This window comes from Bombus terrestris, chromosome 6 (genome assembly GCF_910591885.1).
Source record: "Bombus terrestris chromosome 6, iyBomTerr1.2, whole genome shotgun sequence".
In the NCBI taxonomy this organism is placed as follows: domain Eukaryota; kingdom Metazoa; phylum Arthropoda; class Insecta; order Hymenoptera; family Apidae; genus Bombus; species Bombus terrestris.
The window spans coordinates 266,174-281,619 of NC_063274.1; the positions used below are offsets into that span (position 1 = coordinate 266,174).

The 15,446-nt window shown below is 30.5% G+C and overlaps 2 protein-coding genes and 1 long non-coding RNA gene across 10 annotated transcripts; 2 read left to right on the forward strand and 1 right to left on the reverse strand.

Annotated features, from left to right (window-relative positions):
- The first annotated feature begins 402 nt into the window (after positions 1–402).
- LOC100652302 lies at positions 403–9,292 on the forward strand. Of its 5 annotated transcripts, none has more exons than XM_012319339.3 (7): positions 403–535; positions 615–847; positions 1,742–1,908; positions 1,989–2,214; positions 2,291–3,321; positions 3,424–3,725; positions 4,097–9,292. In XM_012319339.3, the coding sequence occupies exons 2-7, from the start codon at positions 784–786 to the stop codon at positions 4,167–4,169; spliced, it is 1,863 nt and encodes a 620-aa protein (XP_012174729.1). In that variant the 5' UTR covers positions 403–535; positions 615–783; the 3' UTR covers positions 4,170–9,292. The 5 variants fall into 5 exon arrangements, with proteins under 5 accessions (XP_012174729.1, XP_012174727.1, XP_012174730.1 ...); XM_012319337.3 differs by having other exon boundaries at positions 407–535; positions 624–847; XM_012319340.3 differs by having other exon boundaries at positions 407–535; positions 624–847; positions 2,303–3,321.
- On the reverse strand, positions 3,842–4,145 carry LOC125385298. The gene is made up of 2 exons (XR_007224372.1): positions 4,048–4,145; positions 3,842–3,987 (listed from the first exon to the last, which is right to left on the reverse strand). It is a non-coding gene; the product is annotated as an uncharacterized LOC125385298 (long non-coding RNA).
- A 143-nt stretch (positions 9,293–9,435) lies between the features above and the next one.
- On the forward strand, positions 9,436–15,258 carry LOC100652182 (E3 ubiquitin-protein ligase RNF126-A). 4 transcript variants are annotated; one of them, XM_003402907.4, is made up of 8 exons: positions 9,436–10,615; positions 11,340–11,441; positions 11,597–11,763; positions 12,009–12,113; positions 13,313–13,485; positions 13,583–13,698; positions 13,795–13,892; positions 14,057–15,258. In XM_003402907.4, exons 1-8 carry the CDS (start codon positions 10,535–10,537, stop codon positions 14,145–14,147), a joined length of 933 nt encoding a protein of 310 aa, XP_003402955.1. In that variant the 5' UTR covers positions 9,436–10,534; the 3' UTR covers positions 14,148–15,258. The 4 variants fall into 4 exon arrangements, with proteins under 4 accessions (XP_003402955.1, XP_012174731.1, XP_020723633.1 ...); XM_012319341.3 differs by having other exon boundaries at positions 13,325–13,485; XM_020867974.2 differs by having other exon boundaries at positions 12,012–12,113.
- Positions 15,259–15,446: the final 188 nt, after the last annotated feature.

Below are 15,446 nucleotides of genomic sequence, written 5' to 3' on the forward strand. Positions count from 1 at the left end.
AGTCATTGACGCGTACGATATCTATGTATGAATATGTGCGTGTGTATTTTATAGAGGATATATTGTACACTCGTTCGGTTGTTCTTTGTCGTAAAAAATTTAATTATTTTCGCTATACGTATAGAGAAAATTATATATACGCGCGATAAATGAAAGAGCGAGAAAGTAGTATGTATGAAAGAAGTAAGCGTGCGTTATTGGCGATATCTGCGGTGATATATTCTATGGTACGGTGCGAAGCGTATCGGCAGATGATACTCCGATAAACGAGAGAATATTCGATTGCAGTGGATAAGGTAAGCTCGCCGAAGGCATTACCGAAGGATAGTGCGAAGGACTGACACGGCAGAAGAATGGCAATTGCTCGTAGAAAGTTGCGCGGATGGCTTGAAGATGGCGATAGCTACGGTATCAGTGCTCGACACCGATAGCTGCTCCGTTTACTAATCGATCATTCCGGGTGTCGGGAGTCCGTGCAAAGTAGATGCAAGTTGGTGTGCCTATTTGAGAGGACGCATACTTCACAAGGACACTTGTGAGTAAAAGAAGTGTTTCTAAGATATGCAGCTGTGTGAAAATAACTGTTGCTCCTATAGAAATCACTCATGATACAGGTGTTTCAGCGCAAGATGTTAGTTGGGATTGTGTCGTGAAAAATGTTGAGGACCAACAACAGCAACTCATCGGAACGAAACACCGTTTGAGATGTCCAACGATACCTTCTCCGCTTCGTTGCTGCACCGCTCCAAGTGGTTACGATTATGATGAGATAACAAACGCAGAATGAAATACAGTGGCAGTAACCTTCTTGGTTATGCAGTTTACGCATTTATTCTATTTTTTAACGGTGAGTCAAACACGGCACTCTTCTTTTCTTTATACCGATCTTTCTATTGTTTCAATTCAAATGCTTTCTCATTTTTACACAGACCTTCCTCTCTTTCTCACTCGGCTTTTTATCAAGTAGTTTTTTTGTTTTTATTACACTCACCTTAACCTTTTATCTTGCGCGCTCTGTTCTGATTAATAATAATAATAATAATAATAATAATAATAATAATAATGATTATGATAATAATGATTATGATGATGAGGATGATGAGGATGATGATAATAATAATAATAATAATAATAATAATAATAATAATAATAACGACGACGACGACAACAACAACAAGGAGGAGAAGAAGAAAAAGCCTTTTTGTTAAAGCTACGCTCCTACGATTCAACGAATCGGTGAAACATTATCTAGCGTCGTTTTAAACCATTCGGTCATACGTCGATATAAATACTTTTTACCATTCTGCGTTTGTATATTCAACTTGCAGATTCATTTATTTATTACCCCAACTCGATATTTATGCGTCGAACGGCAGCTTTTAACACTCGATACTTGGTGGATTTTTCGATTGACGTAACGTGCGTATGACGCATGTATATACATTGCCGCTCACCTGCTTACTTGATCACTTGATACGATATGCGCGTGCCACTTTATGCGCTAGCAAGATATAAATCTTCTGTAAATTGTGCTGTCAAATATATTTATATTCAGCGAAATAGTTGTTAATTGTTATTTTTGTGCCGTGTGAAATTTAAACAAATAATACAAAAGACAAATAGAGGGAAACATTATTAATCGATGATTCAATTTACTAGTTTCATTTCTCATAATTTCACTGCTTACTAATCTCATAAATGAATAAGAGTTCCTATGAATACTTTTACAAATATTTTACAGTTATTCATGCAGAAAGTGGTGTCCCATGCAAAGATCAACAAGGACGAATCTATGAAGATACTTTTATATACATTCCTGGCCCAGAACCCTGTACATATTGTCTATGCGATAATGGCAATCCAAAGTGGTGTGGAAGACTTGTTTGCAATCGTCCAGAGGTATTTCAGGTGCTAAAATAATCATATCGCTTTGCGCTTGGTATTATTCTCTTTCTTTGTGACTGAAAGATTAACTCTACGTTAAACAGGAATATTGTAAATCTACCCGGCATATCTGTTGCCAATATATTTGTTTGGATGATACGGTGTTACCTATACCGAATGACAAATCTGATGGGATTGGTAGCAACGCGAACGATGCTGCCACAAATTACGATATAGGACTACGATCTGTTGCTAGTTTTGCAACAGCTGTATTGTCATTGAGTCTGTTATTTTTTTTAATACACCGTTTGCGCCAAAGAAAGATACGAGGTATTGTTCCTTCACAATGTGTCGAGTGTTTTTATCTTAGGATAATAGATGAAAAATTTTGATTATTTTGTAAAAGTTTGCGTGGCAGGAAGACAGAACAGACAGTTAGCAGAGGACCAAAGAAACTTAGGTAGTATGGGATATTTAGAACGAGATGGACTGTCGCATGGTGTTCCTATGGATGATATTGCGTGTGGAGCTAGTTATCCATTGTGGAAACCACCAAATAATTACTTTCCTCGTGGCGAGGCTCCACCACCTTACGAAGAAGCGGTAGCAGCAGCGAGAGCCGAACAAGCTCTTTTATCCATGAATCCACAAACGCTTCCGCAATTAAATTTTCCAAACACCTATTTGCCAAATATCAATAGTCATACAAGTATATCGTTAGTAGGAAGCACTCAAAGTGGTATAAATCACAATTCGTCAACGTTAATTTGCGACGGCGGCATAACGGATCAAAGTGGCTTAATCTCAACGCCAAGTAGACCAATATCGAATCCAAACATATATGCTAGCTATCGGCAGTCGAATCAAAACGAAACGTTATCTCCGAGTATCAGTGTAGGAACTTCTACGACGAGTTTCACAGTGGGAACAAGTACTTACGAAAATTTACCTACCCCCATTGGAATTTCGAACTTCGTTAATCAGCGTCCTGATGTAACTGCACAACCTTTATCCAACTTCACCCAACAACAATCCGCTATTCCGAAAAGTTATCAAACGCATACCACCCTTCCTCGACAAACTGGAGCATTTACAATATCCGCAACCTTACCAAATTCTAGTGTGACTGCTCATCGTACAATTCCTAGGACTTTAACAACTCGTACCAGTGCAAAGTTACAAGATATTATAAACGATTGCACTCAGAAAGAATTTTTACGATCTACGATAACGATTGATATTACTACGTCGAACATACCACATTCGTCGCAACAAAATGTTGTAACTAAATTAGAAAATTCAAGGGAAAATACAAATCCAGAAACATTCCGCGAAGATGTACAAATACAGCCCTCTTCTGCTTCTTCCTCGGGATTGCAACAAATCGAAAGACAACCGTTGGATCTTAAAATGGAACTAAAATCTCAGGATTTTAAGGTATAGTACAAAATCTAACATAATATTTTAAGTATTATAAAATTCTGTCTTTTCAAATACACTTACTTGTTGTATGTATATAATGATTTTCATGCATTCCAGCCACCATTAAATATAGCTAATGGAATTAACGAAGAAGGAAGTTTCGAATCGGTAGCGTGCACTTGTAGCATACAAGCTCTTTCTACTCTCCACGACGATACAGATGATTACAGAAGCGAATGTGAAAATTGTAAAAGCGCAACAGGTTCTCGTTATTACTTAGATAACGAAGACGAATTAATTACGTCTCCGCACGAAACTATGACGTTACATAGAAGACCAGATGAAACAGCTTCGAATGTTACTCCTCAGTATTATAGAACTTCACTCACACTGCCTATAAGTACCCGTCAACGAACAAGGTAATTATAGAAAACGGGAATTATTATTCTTTCTTTTTTTACTTAACTTAATATTAAATCGCTTTATAACGTTTAAGGATTATCGAACCACTACAACTAATGGTCGTGATAACATGTCGTACGAAGAAAAATTTAATAATTTATCATAGTATAATACAAGATTGTGTGTAAATCTTTTATTCATTCTCTTCTGCTGTCTATTAGTTACGTCTCCGGTGTCCGTGTCTCGTTAATATCTTCTTTCTGATACTATTCGTCCAATCTGAATAATACATTTTTCGAAAAATTAGTAAACGAAACAATATGAATTTTATAAGTTTACATTTGCGCTATCGATTGATTGACTTTTGTCGATATTTCTTTGTTTCTAGGAGCACTGGCATTCGTGAAAATTGGTTCAACCCAGTGCCTCAAAGTTCCACAGAATCCTCGGATGAAAATTGATCGCAGTTATGTGTTTCCTGTGCATCGTATAACTATTAAAATGATTTATATTACACTACCATTGATCAAAATTCAATATTAAGGAAGACGAACAATGTTCATATTTTATTGCGTTGCAGACAACGTTATATCGTCGGTAAATGGTATTACATTGCCAGATTTCAAAGTTACGGTGAAACTTTTTCTATCTTGTTCGCTCTATATAAACTATTCACACACGTACTCAAACTATGTATGACCTATGGAAAAAATGAGTCACGCTTTTGCTCTCACGGTTTTTCTTTACATGTTATTAAACTTTGAGAGCAAAGTTTAGATAATATATTTATTGCATAGCAACTTACAATTCCGATATGTTTAAGGACGTAATTACCCAAAGTATTTTTAACTATGTTCCATGCATATCATTTGTTAAAGATTCATCGACAGAACTGAAAATTGAATTTTCATCGTTTTATTACAGAATTCTTTTATTGTTTTGTCATGAGCAGTACGATATATACATATATATATATATTTCGAGAAACTGGATAACGCAATAAAATATAAAGAACAGATTAGTTCATATTATACTCATTGTTACATATACACTTTTCTTTGTTTTCTTGTTTGCCAGTTGTTAATTTCGATACCTATTTACAATAATTTCAATACTAATTATTCAATAATGTGAGAGAAAAGTGAGTATAAAATAGGATATGAAGGTTGCAGGTAAGTCAATGACAATTTGATAACTTATTCGAATATTATTACACCGTTATACCATTATTTATATTATTGTTAATTTCTACATCTCATTATTATAATAACTTTTTATGAAAATCTTAGCGTAGAAGCCTTTATTTGATTATGATATTTAAACACGATATTCTAGCTCAATTAAAAATATTTTCATATAAATAAATAAATTTTCTTTCCATACTCTGGTATTCTGACGAAAATGGACAAAAGTAAATCTATTAGATAATGTGCAGTGCACAAGTATATATATACATATATGTTTTGAAGTCTTTTAAGAATACATATCAATATTGAGTACAACCTCCGAGTTATATAAAAATTACATAAATATATTCGTTTTAGTTAATTTCTCAACACATTTGTTAATTTTTGCCGTTCATTTAGCATGAAACATAAGTGTACGATATGTTGAATAATAGAAATTGTTTTACAATTTGTATATACATATGCTTGAAACAGATCTATTGGTTCAAATAGCCTAAATCAGCCATAGTGCGTATATGTTGTTGCTTCTTCCACTTATCGTGTGAATGTTGACTCTATTCTGTTATATTTCACCGTTATGTATGCGAGCGTTCGTGCATTTGTGTGTTACGCGCATACATAGATATAATATTCGTCTTAAAACTCTTAAATTGGCACTTGGGAAAATCTGTTATTTCGTATATAAAACGTTCATTTTATGATCTTTTTTTTCTCGTGATTTTTAATGGAAAGTATGATTGTAGTTAGCCAAATTTTACATTCAAACAATCGACTCACATAAGATATGGTGAAAATTTCTAACGATTAAGTTTAACATTTTGGTATAAGGATAAACGTTTTCAAGTCTATACAATTATACTCTATGTAAAGTGATAAGAATGATTTTTCTTATTGGGGATTATTTGTAACAACGCACTTTGTACGATCCACGCATGGGCGAAATACTCGTTGTCTCTAATCGGTGATTAATGATTTTTACCATATGAAACAAAATACGAAATGGTCCCCTAAAGCATGCAATATTTAGTAATTATAATATATTTTAGTTTATGGATAGAATTTAAGAATCAGACTGATCATATTTAATGATATACAAATATTTCTATTTGAATCAAGTCGGAGATGTATTTCGCTAATCATATATATTTCACTAAAATTCCTTTCCTAATGTAAGACATTTTTTTACATTATTACAAATATTCTATAAATTAGTAAGGTCTAGGATGACTAACTATTGATAATATGTTAACAAAAATTAATAAGTATTTTATTATCATTATGACATTATTAATCTCATCGTCATTTTAATCCGTTGTACTTTTGTGTTATTTTACATTTTTGTTATATTTGTGAAATACTTTAATCGATCAGTTAGTTAATCAATTGTAAGAAAAATACGATTATTTATTAGTTGTAACTATTTTCACAAATATTTGTTATTTTATGCAAAAGCACATATTTATTATCCAATTACTGTTTATATATTCAAAGGTATATAGAAATGTAAAAGTAATAAGTTGCAAAAATTAATTAACGATTGCTGTTACTAATTTCCTTTGATAATTAAATTTTTTGCATACATTTATCACTTTACGTTAATCAAACATGCACAGAGAGTACGTTTCGTAGTTTTGCTCCGGTTAAGAGTGTAAATAAGAGGTGTGTGATTAATTGAGAGAATATTGGATAAGTTCGGGCGGACGAACGTAATAGTGACAAAACATTGCCTCAAAAGTTACTTTGAAAATTACCCGCAAGATATTATTTTACCAATATTATTTTACGTAATGCAGCGTAATATGTAAACTCTGTGCGAAATAATATAATTTTCATAATATACATAGAAAGTGATATTAACATTTCATAAAATTATTTCTTTGAGATAACAAAGCGCTATATATGTTTTTTAGTGAATTTTGTAATGATTTGTGTTGTCTCATGATTAGAAACCAAGTGTATAGTCTATTATGATATAGCGCATAAACTATTGTTGGAACGGTATAATGTATGAAAAAGGATCGAATAATATTTTGATTCTTTCCAAGGCCTTGATTAATAAATTAGCAAATTAATTATTTGGCAATCATTTACGACTAACGAGCAAAGCAGGACATGTTAACAGCTATGAATGATTAAAAGTACTACGTCACTAGTTTATTAATTAATAAAAATTTTATGTGTACGTAGAAGGTGAAAACTGTGCTTAATATTAGCAAAATAAAATTTAATACGTTACAGGTATTATTACGTATTAGTTATACGTAATATATACATATAGCATTTAACAGCTAAATAAACCAAATCAATTATTGAGGTAATTGTTTATTATAATTACATTCGTCTGATAGAACAACGCCACCATTTCTCTTGTTGGTTACCATTTAATGTGTTCAGCCCTAGTAAAGATATTTAAGCTGCTTATATCCCTTAATGAATCTGCGATTTCTTCGTTACGAATTTCGTAATTCGAGTGAACTCTATGTATAAGATAAACATCGACAAAATAAAAATTATTTCTGTAATAGTTAATTTATGACATTCGTAATGCTTATTTCCAACGTAAACTTCGAAAACTTGGTTAAATCTAAGAATATAAGAGAAGAAATAGTTTTGTTTAAAGTGTTCGTTGTTTTGATTTTTGCAAATAACGTTAACGTGCGTTAATGAAAGAGATCGTGGAATATATGAAAAATAGCTAAGAAAACATTGGTAACCATAAAGGAAAAGAAAAGAAAAGAAAAGAAAAATTTTTATAACATAATCTTCTATTGCGTCTATCATAATGTCAAGAATTTCAAACTATGGTACATACCGTAACTTTATAATTATACAATGATTCTGCGTTGAACTATATTCTACAATACATATGTATGTATGTACATGCTTACATATGTAGGTATGCATATACATCGGCGAGGTATAATATGCAGCAAGTCTGATTTATCTAAAATATCTTTGATTCGACGATAATTATTTTAAGTCTATTTTAATATTAGTTATACACGTTCCCGCGGTTTTTATCATTTGTGTAATACTAAAATATTATAAACGGCAATGTTCTCTCGTTTTTTAAATTCGAAATTCTAAGTAACCTTTGAAATGTTTCCACGTTTGATTTTCATTTGAAACTTATATTATTCAATATAAAATCGTGATTCAAGTTTTGATGACAATCTTCTTCGGAGTATCAATAGTATCTATTTGTTTCAATTAAAATACATACATAAGTATATGAATCGAAATACTGGACTCCGTATAGATATCCACACGAAGAAAAGTTTAAAATACATATGTTCGTTTGTGAAATTGATAATGCGTTTATAATTATTAAAATCTATAATAATTATTATTGAATTATTAAGTATTATAGATTAAACTTCCCATTGTAATTATTTTTCGGAAATATGGAATTATATATGTAATATCAATAGATAGAATTCGAGTTTCAAGATATTCAAAGTTATTGAAAAGTCACAGGAAAATGACAATGATGTTTATATATATATATATATCGAATTATTACATATACCTGCATATACTAAGTTACGAATTATCTTTTTATTAAGTTACAGTTATAGCTACATACCGAGACAGAGGAAAAAAGAAGGAAAGGAAGGTAGGGTATAATAACATGATTACGTGAAATGTAATGTTTCATATCAATTATTTGATATAATTTGAAGAAGAATGTACCGAATGTTTCATTATCCTTTTCGTCTTCTTTTTCAAGAAAAAGGAGTTATTAATTTCGGTATATGTATAAACTTCGTACAGGCAAATATTCGGCTTGATGGAAACATAAGTACATACATATGTATATGTATAACTGAGAGATCGTAGTAATAGGAAGCAGTTTTAAAACTAACTTCGCGAATAAAATTACATTTAAAGGGAATCGAAGCATACATGAAACCAATGAAACGAAATCCATATGCGATTACTACATATACGTATTTCCAACTATAAACAGACTCTGTGAAAATCGAAATCTCTTCTTATGATAATCGACGTATTTCGTGTGTTCATTAAACTTGACTGTATTGCATTTTCGAAAGAAATGTGTTCATTATATAATAAATCTCTTTCTACGTGTATACAGTCGTTCGACGAGAAAGGGTACAAGCGGGTACTTAAAATGAATTTGAAAAAAAAAAAAAAAAAACGTTTAAGACTCTTGTAATTCAAACGGTACAAAAATTTGAATTATTTGATTGTTCGTCGAATAAATATTTTAGCGATCTAAAATATTGTAATATATTTATCTGAGTAGGTTTAGAATGAAATCTTTATCGCGCTTACTTGTGTAAGTGAAGTATTACAAATTGTTATAAGTTGTATTAGAACATTGTGTGTCAATAGACTATCGTTTGATTGTAATAAATCAATACTTTACATAATCTATTTGTTATTAACTATTCGATCTGCACTGAATTTAATTAATCCTTAATTAATATACCCACCTATTTGTTCACTCATATGTATGCGTGGGTATTTCCTTGGAATATGTCAATGAAAAATTTCCAAGAAATTTCGGTAAAGATTTTTAATACAGTTTCACGTAGAACGTTACATAACTTGATACGAAATTTCTGCAATCGATGTAACGCTCTTTTCCTTTTTTAATTTCTTATAGTTGCGTAAATATTTGTATAAAGATTTTACAAATTTGAGCATGATCAAACATGTGGTGAAATGGAGACATAGTCAAAGATATTCGTGCACGGTCTACTCGAAAATAATGCCACTATACGCGAGTACACTGTACCAAAAAATGACACGCACACACGCGCGCATACACACATATAAATGTATATTTAATTACATATAATAATTTGATAGCTAAATACGATATCGAGAGTCGTACATATCGATCATATTTTTCCGAAAACTATTTGTTATTGCAGTATATTTTTAATTAATAATGTTTTTCATCGTGTGATCCCTGAATAAAAATGAGTAGCTAAATAAATGGTCAAGTATACATACATACACATGAAACAACCGTGCGTACGTGTACAGCATACCTAACCTTATATTTCTCTGTCGAGATACATATGTATAATATTTGAAATGCACGAGCCATTTGAAATGTATGCACTAAGTATATACGTATTTAACGATTGATAAAGTAAATAATTATGCACGTTTGGTGCATCTTTTACCATAAAAAGTAAAAGGATTTCATCTTACTTGCTACATACGAACGAAAATATTATGTACGTAGTATATAGATATTTAGTTTTGAAGACGATCTAGTCTTTTTATTCAGAAAATGTCTTCACGGATATTTTACAAATGGAAATAAAAGACACAATGGTATTATACTTATAACTGATAATTGAGAAAAAAGATTATCATTTGAATAAAAGTTAGGAAACAACAAAATATATTAAAACTATAGGAAACTAAAACTAAAGAATTGTAACCGAACGATATAATGATAGATTGATGCGTAAATCGACTAATTTAATTAAACGCCATCTCGTGATATGTAGAGGTATCATTTAAAATCAGTAGTTTTCCAGTTCTGTTTCGGCATTCGCTTAAAACGTAATCAACGTACATCAAGAATTGTGACGGGTTACGATTCATCACGATAGTCAGAAATAGGCAAGAGGAGCAAAGAGGACACGTAAAAGATGGCGGAAGCCGTTGTAGACGGGGCAATGTCCCGATTTTTTTGTCACAAATGCAGTATCGAAATTGAACGTTTATTACCTGTAAGTATATTTATTCTTCTTTTCACGTTAATAACTATACTGTTAAACATGACACTATGTGTAAAACCTTAAATTTTTTGTTCCGAGTTGTCCTTTGGTATCACGCGTAAAAGTTCTTTTCCTTCTACCTTCTTTTTTAGTTCGATATAGAAAATCGTACTAAACTATCGTCTTTTCGAGTACAATCAATCGCACAAATTACTATTCTCTCATTATCTTTTACATTTTTACTTTCACCATTATGCATCTATATTAAAATCAGTTAACGCTCGAGTATTATAAAAGATAATGTTATTTTCATGTAAAACTCAATTAGATCGAAGAATATTTATTTAAAATGCTTTTATATGCGCTTTATCTCTCTTATGCTTATTTTCTAGATACTTTTCTTAATATGTATACTTAATATTGATCATTGATTTCTTTAGGTAATATATTGCTTTATTATTAAACATTGTACAATAAATTACATTAATTGTAACTAATATCTAATCTAAACAAACAAACACAAAAGTTATCGATACTTCATCTATTGATCTTTAAGTATTAAGTCTATAGGTATCTTTTTGACAGATACACGAGAAGAAGCTTAGAAAGATTTAAGTTATTTCCTGTGTATTATATTTATTCAAATTATTTTACTAAACACATTGGAATCATGTTGTAATGACACGAATGGTTGTTGTCGATTATGTCTTGATATAATGTTCAATCTATTTTCTAGGATTACACGTGTCCAAGATGTTCGAGTGGTTTCATAGAGGAATTAGAAAGCGATAGCAGTGACAGCGGATCTGGAATGCATATTAATAATGACTCGGATGATGTAAATATCATTTCTCAGTTTATAATAGTAAATAACGTTATAGATGCATTATAGATGAAATGATCATTGTTTTTAAATCTTAATATTTTAGTTTTGTAACTTCATTATATTTTGATGTATTTCATTATTGTTTTGATCAAATATTTATTATGTAGCTTTGGGAACGTTACGCGGATGTTCCTTTAAGAGGGGAATACGAGACGGAATTCTCTAATCAGTTTGAAACACCGTTTAGTTCTACACCTGTTAGAAATAACGGTCCTGCTGGTAGAAGACGAGCTCATTGGACACGTAATCCACAAGATACACGTCGTTCTAATAGGTATATCACTTCTAATTTTTTAAAAGCTCACAGCGTTTACACATTAAAATTTCTAATTAAATAATTAGTGCCATGTATGTATCTTTATGGTTATGATATATTTGATTATTTTAATGTAACGTAAGTGTAAAGTATATTAAAGACAAAAATTATTTATATAAAAATGAAAATTAATAAATGTAATTAATTTATTACCGACTTCTGCGGTATGCATGCATATGATTGGTTATTTTTATGTTGAACAGCAGTCGTGGACGACAGGAAGTAATGCCTGTGTCTGTAGAGAATTTCATACAAGATTTTATACTTAATCTCTCAGAAGGAGTAGCACAAGCTGCACAACTACCTGTGTATGTATAATATTAATCTTTATTATACATTTATTCTTATTTACCTAATGTATACAAGCATGTATGCATATAATTGCTCAAGTTCAGAAGATTTGCAAGGCGAATCAAATTTTTTAACTTGTATAATATAAAAGAGAAAACCACATACTTTATGTAAAATTATCTTGAGAGAGAGAGAGAGAGAGAGAGAGAGAGAGAGAGATTTGCATGTTATTTATATAGAATATTATCCTGAGTGAATTCAAAAGCAATTTTCCAATTTTAGTTCATCTGCATGTAAAATATTTTTATTTGACATATAAAACAGGATATCATGGTATTTATTAAGAAAAAAATAAGTATAACCGTTTAATAAGAATTTCAATGAAATTAGAATCAAATTTTAGTTAATAGCTTATTTTTAAGCATTACGTAGAATATATAATTGTATATGTAATTTTTACTTTTCTTTATATTTATACATAATATTTTTTAAATAGCGTATAAATAGATGAGGCTGATTTATGTGTGTATATGCGTATGTTGCGCGTATATGAGCGTATGTTCGTTCATTTTACATTTTTATAATAGGCTAAAATTTGACAATTCCACACAAATAATCACATGCTATGTGGTACTCACTGTTAGAAAGGATGGAAATAACTGAATAAAAAAAAAAAGTAACTTGAGAATGTGTTACATGGAAAAGATATTAATAAACGGTATTAATGGAAATATATAAAAAATGACAATGAAATTTTGAAAAAATTATTATAACGGCTTATATCCTTTTTGCAAGAAGATATTTTTATGATTTATTTCACAGTAATGCTGACTTTTATTTTCTATCGAACATCTATTGAATAAATCTATCATATAGACACACACACACACACACACAAAATATCTGCGCGCGCGCGCGCGTGTTAATAAAAAATACGTTAAATTTATTAATATAAAATATGTTAAATTTACTACGTGAATTCAGGATCATGAATCATAAATTGAAGAGTGATATTGTAAATAGTAGATGAAAAATCACATTTATTCAACTTGCATTGTGCCTTACATTGTTTCCTTGCATTATACCATATGAGTGAACGTTAGATATGTATAAATAAACATAAAGAGAAGCACTTGAAAGCTTGTTCACCCAGGATAAAAGTCATTATTGCTTTGTTTGATATTTGGTATTACTAAAATAAAGCACAATAATGTAGATTCAATATTAGACTGTTCTTGGGAAATCCTGGAGATTATGTCTGGGGTCAAGATGGCTTAGACGCGATTGTAACGCAATTATTGAATCAAATTGATGGAACTGGTCCACCTCCCTTACCGAGAAAACAAATCGATGAAATACCAACTATAACTGTGAGTCAATGTCATGTGGGTGAGTAAAACTTGTACATATGTATATTGTAACTCATAATTTAAAGAATTAATCTAAACATTAACAATAAGTTATATTTTATAAATTATACATACAGATAGTAAACTTCAATGTTCCGTTTGTTGGGAAGACTTCAAACTTTCTGAACCAGTTAAGCAACTTCCTTGTTTACATCTATATCATACACCGTGCATTGTGCCATGGTTAGAATTGGTAAGTTTGAAAAAAATTCGAAGAGTTCAATTTTATTTCGAGATGATACAAATGTCTTTTCATGATATTTTTCTTTCTTTTCTTTTTTTCATTTAGCATGGTACTTGCCCTATTTGTAGACAGCACTTGGGAAGTCAAAATTCAGCAGAAGTACATCAGGATACCGTAGGACGTAGCTTAGTCGCTCTCTTTAGGTATGTTATTAATATTTTACCTATATAAAGCTTAAATTTTTTACTTAGATATTTTTATATATATGTAATACGTGGAAACTATACATTTTAAGAATTTGAATATTCACATTATGTAGAAAGTATGAAAGTCTCAAAGTCTCATAGTTGTATCTATTTACTTCTAGGGCAACCAACGAATCAAATAATACTAGAACATCATCACCTTCATCCTCGAGTGGTAATAACTCCAGTAGTAACTCATCGAGTGAGATTTGAGATTGATTATCCTGTCTTAATATTTTCTCTACCCAGCAGGACACGCAAATATACACACACGACATGCGTCTATTTTTCACTTTTTTCAAATTTGTTTCCTGGCACTGTTCACTCGAGCGATGCTCATATATATCAATATTGTATCTGGACACTAATATAAATTTCAAGCTTTATACTTCAATCAACAGTGTAATGTGAAACAAGAAAAAATAACGCAATATAAAATTACAACCTGCATGTGTTGCTTTGCATGAATTATAACGAGATATGAACATTAAGAGTCAAACAAAGACGTGCGTATTTATAGTTGAAATAATCATTGTTGCTATATATATGTATATATTTATTTACGCGCGCGCCTGCATATACACAATTTCATAGTTTGCAAAAATAAGTAAGAAATTTAAGAAAAATGTGTATGTTTCTTTATAAAAGTTTGAATTTGGATGTTTAATAAATTTAAGGTGATTACAATAATGTTTACAAAATGAGAAATGAAGAAAAAACACTGTAACATAATCTAAGCGTAGGAAGTGTGTTATATATAAAAATAATGGAAGAAACATTAGTGGTTTTAATTGTGTACAGTTTAATTGAAAATTTATGCATCAATTTTCTTTCTGGCATACTTTTTTTTTCTTTTTCTTTTTTTTTTTTTTATTTTCATTCATATGATCTTGATTTTTTATGCTGTTTAATTATAACATACATGTACGAGTATTTCTTTGAGTTTTAAGAATTGTCAAAAAAATTAGCCACTAATATTCTTATTTACATTCTTTTCTTGAAACTAAGTGTTTGCACCAGTATTGTACTGCAAATTGTTATCAATATAATTTATTTTATTTTGATCATTAACAAATATCCTATGCAATTTATGCTGGTGTATGAAATACACGCAAGAATTGGTTATGAAATAAAATTACAGAGATAACAAAATTACAATGGAAGTTATGAGAAATGGAAAAGTAGAATGGATCATGATATTTGTGTACTTGTTTGAAATTGTACTTTCTTTCTCAAATACGGTTATATACTATGCTATATAAATTATGTTACTCTTTTCATCATAAAATCGAGCATAAATATATTACATTAACTATTAGCGCAATGAACGAATTGTTTATTTATCATTGAATTGATATGGGTTTGGTACAGATGCAAATTTGATCGTTTGTAATTCACAGCTGATAATCAGCTGAAATAAGTATCATAGATATATGAATAAAGTAGAGAATGTGAATAGCATTTAGATACGGATATGTATCATGTTAAACTTTATAGATTTCAATATAGTAT